Source organism: Pteropus alecto, unplaced genomic scaffold (assembly GCF_000325575.1).
Source record: "Pteropus alecto unplaced genomic scaffold, ASM32557v1 scaffold273, whole genome shotgun sequence".
In the NCBI taxonomy this organism is placed as follows: Eukaryota; Metazoa; Chordata; class Mammalia; order Chiroptera; family Pteropodidae; genus Pteropus; species Pteropus alecto.
Window position 1 is genome coordinate 201,855 of NW_006433963.1, and position 6,018 is coordinate 207,872.

The 6,018-nt window shown below is 32.6% G+C and overlaps 1 protein-coding gene across 1 annotated transcript in view; it reads left to right on the top strand.

Moving 5' to 3' along the window:
• RPS6KA6 (ribosomal protein S6 kinase A6) overlaps positions 1-6,018 on the top strand; it is a 125,573-nt gene that overhangs the window by 30,235 nt on the left and 89,320 nt on the right. The window contains exon 3 of the mRNA XM_006908990.1: positions 2,072-2,188. Coding sequence (XP_006909052.1) covers positions 2,072-2,188 — 117 coding nt within the window. The remainder of the gene's footprint in view (positions 1-2,071; positions 2,189-6,018) is intronic.

Genomic DNA, 6,018 nt, shown 5'->3' on the forward strand with positions numbered 1-6,018 from the left:
AATAAACCAAATAGAAAATGTTGAAAATCACATGATATCACTTATATGTTGGATATAATGCTAAAAGCAACAAATGAACAGGGCAAACAAACAGAGATTCATGGACATGGGCTTATAGACTAGTGGTTACCAGACGGTAGAAAGTGGGGAGAGGTGGAAGGTAGACAGGGTAAAGGAGGTCAAATATGTGGTGACAGAAAGAAATCTGACTATGGGAAGTGAACACAGTGTAAATATACATATTTGCATTTTTATGGGATGAGCATATGTGGATTTTATTTAGAAGAGGCAGTGGGCAGACATTTTCATCTGGAAGACTTGCTTAGGTTCAGTGAAATTAATTAGAATAGAGTATAGTTGTTTCCTAGCTCTGAACATTTTTTAGTTTGATGTAATAATGACCCATGTTTCTAATAATGATCTTAAATGCGGTAGAAACTGAAATGCTTTCTTAAACATAAAAACACTGTATTGTGTTCAGTGTAGAATCATCTAACATTTGAGAATTTGAGAATACTGAAGTAGAGTGGTTTCTGATTTCACCAAGGCCGCTTAGCTTATACATGGCCGAGCTAGGAGCACAACTAATAAAGTCTATTGACTCAGTAGTGTTCTTTCCACTAGAGAAAACTTTCTATAAGTGTGTTTGTGTGTTTTATATTCCATGTTTTGAAGTCTAATATTACATTCACAGTGTGGTAAAAACTCAGTTAACTGTAACATTTAAATAAGTATACAATCTTATATTGCTTTTGGTATACATATACTGCAAAGGTGCATACAGTTAGGCCATACTTTAATCTCAAAATGTCAGCTACAAAGCATATTTATTTGCATTCACAAAAAGGTTCTTGACTTTTAAAAAAGACTCCTCCAAAAGGAGAACCTCAGTTTCATAGCTACTTTAAAAGAGTCCAATGAAATGCTGTTTTGATGTGTAAGAAACATCCACAGACATACTTTCCGAGCTGAGTCTTCATTTCTGATAGTGATTCCTAATACCTAAAGCTAAAATTTCTCTACCTAGATACCCTTATTGAGAGCGTGAATGTCGGACTACCTATTTAACATGGAAGTTATTTTAGCTGCCATGAAACCTAGCTTCTTGGGACTATGCTCTTGTTCACTTTGGCCATAGTCACCATTGACTATGGTGAATTTATTGAGAATATTCTTGCCCTCCAGCCCACAATTAATATGGTATAATGGAAAGTTACCAAGACTTCTGTGCATTGTGATAAACTAGTCATGTGAGCTTAAACTATAATTTTCTCTATACTGTCAGAAGGTTGAATAATATATCCCAGCTCTTGGTATTTTGTGAAATGTAACACATCTTAGTTTTTTTTTTTTTTTCCATCCTAGCTATTGTGCTTCTCTAGGAACTAGAATTACAGCTCACTTGAGTGTAGTCTTCACAGCTGAGTAGAGTCCTACATCAAGGAGCAGAAACACTCCCTGGGTGACTTCCTTTCTGCCTGATCCAAGTGTTAGGAAATCTGGCATAAAACTTATAAACAGTGTTTTAATGAAAGTAGAGTTATGGTCTGGGAACATTTGTTTGGTCTCAGATTTAGTTTGTCTATGCCAGTTTCTTTTTCAATAATGTGACTAGTTTGACATTTAAATATTTATGTATCACTGACTGTTCACAAGGGTATAGTAAAATACTATTTAAAGTAATCTTGAGGTTCACATTTTTTTTGCCATGACCTACAATTTACCAAGTTTTATCTACCTCTTGACTATCTCTGCATACACTTTATGTCACACTCCAGTGAGGGTCTTACAACTCTTAGTGATGAATGTTTTTATTCTATCTAGTTGGAAGGGAAGGCCGAAGCATAGATGTTACATGCTTTTATTTACATGCTATTATATAATAGAGATAGTGGTGATAGTGTATCTGTATGTGTTAGAAAATAGGGAAATAGTGATACTGGTAGCCTGGTAAACTCTGCTGGACTGAAGAAATTGGGTAGTAAATTATTTCTGGCATGATTTCTGGCTCTAAGCTTATCATAAGATGTTGCAACTGGATGTAAGTATTCTTTGGATTTATTTTTTACAGGGCGAAGGAGTTGTTAAAGAAATCCCTATTACTCATCACGTTAAGGAAGGATATGAGAAAGCAGACCCTGCACAGTTTGAGTTGCTCAAGGTTCTTGGTCAGGGATCCTTTGGAAAGGTAATCAGTGCTTTTTTCCCCACATTTGTTTCTCTTCTAAACATTTAGCAAAAAAGTATACTCATAGAAATCTGAAGTGTGCTATCTCTAGATTTGTTAAAGGGTTCACACAAAGGTAACTTTCTAATTTTACTCCTTTTATTTCTACTGTACTTTTAGTCCCATTTCTTTATACTTCTCTGTAATAATTAAGTTTTTCAATCTCCTGGACTAAATTATTTCTCTAGTACAAAATAGAACATGCTATTTATTAGCTGCCTAAATCAAGGTACTTTGATTTCTGTAAAAAAATGGATAATCTTGTTTCCCTGCTCATATGCTACCATGATCATATCTTGCTCTCTCCTGGTGATTTCATTTATATTCCTTAGCTCTATCACAGAAGTCAGAGTGTATGTATCAATTCATGTATAAATGCATGAACTCATCCATCATCTGTTAAAGCAGCATGTGTGCAAACTAAAATAAGGGTAGGTACTGAGTGATATATGGATTGTGTGAAGCTCCTTCCTTTCATGGAGCTTAAATTTCAAGGGAGAAAGCAAAATGGAAAAAAAGATAATTAACTGGCACTCATTAAAATTGCTTATTATAAAGTGCTTAATGGCATATGATTTCTGGAAAAGAAGTATGTAGGTCTGGTTCCTGACTTTTGTACACCTAAGACATGAACATTATTGCATATGCACAGTAAATAATGACCTTTAAGAAAACAGCAACAACAAGAGTTTAAGGGAAGAAAGAAAAGGAGAAACTGCTAATTTCAGGGTGGCTGAGATTTAATTTCAAAGGGGGAAAGTAAAGCAATTGATCAGTGATTATTTATTGTGCTCTGAAATATTTTAAAAGAAAGGCATGTATTGGAATACCCAATGTGCATACAACAGTTATAAGAGCAGTATTGATAGTATTGGTGAAAATAAAATAGACGTTAATTCTTGTAAAGTAGCCCAATATCTTTGTGGTATAGATATAACATATAAAATATAGAGAAACATCTCCAGGACACAAAAAGGACAATCAAAAGTGGATTGTGGTTTAGCGGTGAATTGGTAAAGGACATGTATGAAGACATGGAGATAGGACTTGAATAATTGTGCTGGGGAGAGTAAAACTAGAAGGAGCTTTTAATAGATTATGTGTATAGAGGGGGGATGTTTATAGAACTGACCTGTAGAGTAGGTATGTGCATTTTGCACACCTTTATAGGTTTTTAAATATATAATCTTTTAGCTATTTTACATTATATTTCTATGATGTTAATTTTCAAAGAACACCGATATAGTTCTTTCATATCTCAAATGTATAAGTGCTTGAATATCAACTTAAATAAAATCTAACCACGTAAACATTTCAAGCCATTAAAAGTAATTCTTTTGCCATGTGATGTACATATTTATTCATATGTATATTTATTTATATCCAGCTTTGTTCCAGAAAACATTTAAGGCTTTCATAGATGAATACTAAATAAAATTAAATTAAAATAAGTAGAGAAGATGGTGGAAGCAAAAAGATTAGAGCAGGGGAGGTTAGATGAATCCAGGAATACACACCCTTTTTTTAAGAAATGCATGACATAAAGGGCCTATAAGTCTTCTAGAAGTGGGATAAAAATTAAGGTTTAAATTTTCTGGCAGCCATTATAAAGAAGTCAATACATTTAACTGTATGATTAATGACAGTATCTTTAAGGTAGAAATGGATCAGACAGACCAGAGAAATTTTCTCATGGAGCTTCATAAAGAATATAGTATAACATAATGAAATATCTTCAGTAACATCTTCACATTATATATAGGGACATGCTGACAAGTTGTCAATATAGTCCTTAAATTCAGGGAACACTCAGCTTTGTCTGTGTAAGAACTTTGTTTAAATAGGGATATCATAGAAGCCTTTTAAAAATTCCTAATACTAAAATACAAATATCTAATACTAAAATACTAATACTAAAATAGAGTAGTGCTCTTTATGTAGTTCATCCACTAAATAAATATTAAGGAGATAGATTTTTTTTTCCTCTAGGATGTGAAAATACTTGCTTATCAGTATTACATCATTTGTGTAGGCATTGTGTGGGTATGACTTGTTATATGCTGAACTTATTCAGGAATTTGGCCAAGGCTGTGAATCAGATAAGTGTTAAGAGCAATTCCAAGAAACTTTAGGCTGCAGCCTTATTTAAGTTTTTCTGCAAAAGTTCCATTGTTAAATGCAATAAATGGAATTTTAACCTATATAAAGCCAATAGGGGGAAAACTCTACTAAAGTCAGTTGTAAAATTGTACTTTAAAGAAGCATGCATTATCATAATGAAAGATGAATATAAAATTCTGTACTAAACAAACACCAAATATGATGCTATTAATTATCATTAATGTATTAATTGAAATGTATACCAACTTATATTATTTTAAAACATAGTCAAATAAAACACATGAAAACATGTTTGAAATTGTCATATTAGCCTTCCTTGTATTTCTCATGCCAAGTCATATTTACATAGAGCATACATTTAACATTCTTGGATTCTAATTTTTTTTTTTTTGGCTTTCATAATAGTAAAACCTTTAACTATTGGTCTTAAATATAATGTTTTTGAAAATATAAAACTCTGTACTCTTAAGTAATTGCTTAACTGTCAAGAGCTAGCTTTAAAAAATACATATTTACATCTTAATATTTCTTACAGTTGGTCCTTTGTCTTCAGTCAACATTAAAACTGTGTGATCTTTCATTTATGTTCAACAAACACTTATTAAGAATTTCTTAATAGAAAATATGTAAGTCTATATCACCAAGAGGAAAGTATCTTGGAGTAACTCACACATTTCTCTTCTGGACAGATTCCAAGAATTGGGTTAGTGACTGAAAATAAACTTTTCTGGTCAGGATAGATATCTTTTTTAGATACAGTGGTTTGAAGCCATGAAAATCCTTCTGTAATTAATCATGAGGTAGAGAGCTAAGTGAGATATTTTCTTATGCTAGGAAAGTTTACCCATAAGACCTGAAAAAAACAAATCAGGTGATGAATGAATAAACAGTTACTTCTCCAGACTGTGAAAGATGGCTTCTATTAAATGCCATCTTGGGATACTAGTGAGTGCTAGATGAGCTAGGGCAAAAGTGGCTGTTTTTTTCAAGTGTCTTCCTGAAAGCCTGGACTTTTTTTCTTCCTTTACTGTCCCCTTATGCCCTCTATATTCCAATCTTTTAAACCTTAGTAAGGGCTGTGTTCTAGAACAGTTGTTCTTAAAGTGGTTCTCAGAGATACCCCCTAGGCATCTGCAAGAGGCTTTCAGGGTGTCTTCAAGGTCAAAAATATTTCATAATAATATTAAGATAATATTTGTAAAACTTCTTGCAGCTTTGCACAATCAAGGCAGTGACTCCAAATTGTATCAGTAGTCACTGTATTCTTCACTATTACACACTTTCAGTTTAAAAAAAATACAAGTTTTACTTTATGCCCTTGGTGAGGTGTTAACAAAGATTAAATTTATCAAATCTCAACCCTGAGTACACTCCTTTTTAATATTGTATGATGAAATGAGGACACATAAAGCACTTGTGTTATTTTATGAATTGTGAGCTGAACCTAGCCACTTTTTTTCATGGAACACCATTTTTACTTGAAAGAATGATCGACAAACTGTAGTTACTTAAAATTGGGTATTTGGTAGATAATTTCTTAAAAATGAATGGAATGAGCCTGTTATTTCATGGAAAACAATTGACTACTTTTATTAATGATAAAATTTGAGCTTTAAAGCAAAAAAATAGAATTGTGGAAAAATTTTATTTGCCATTATGAAATTGATATC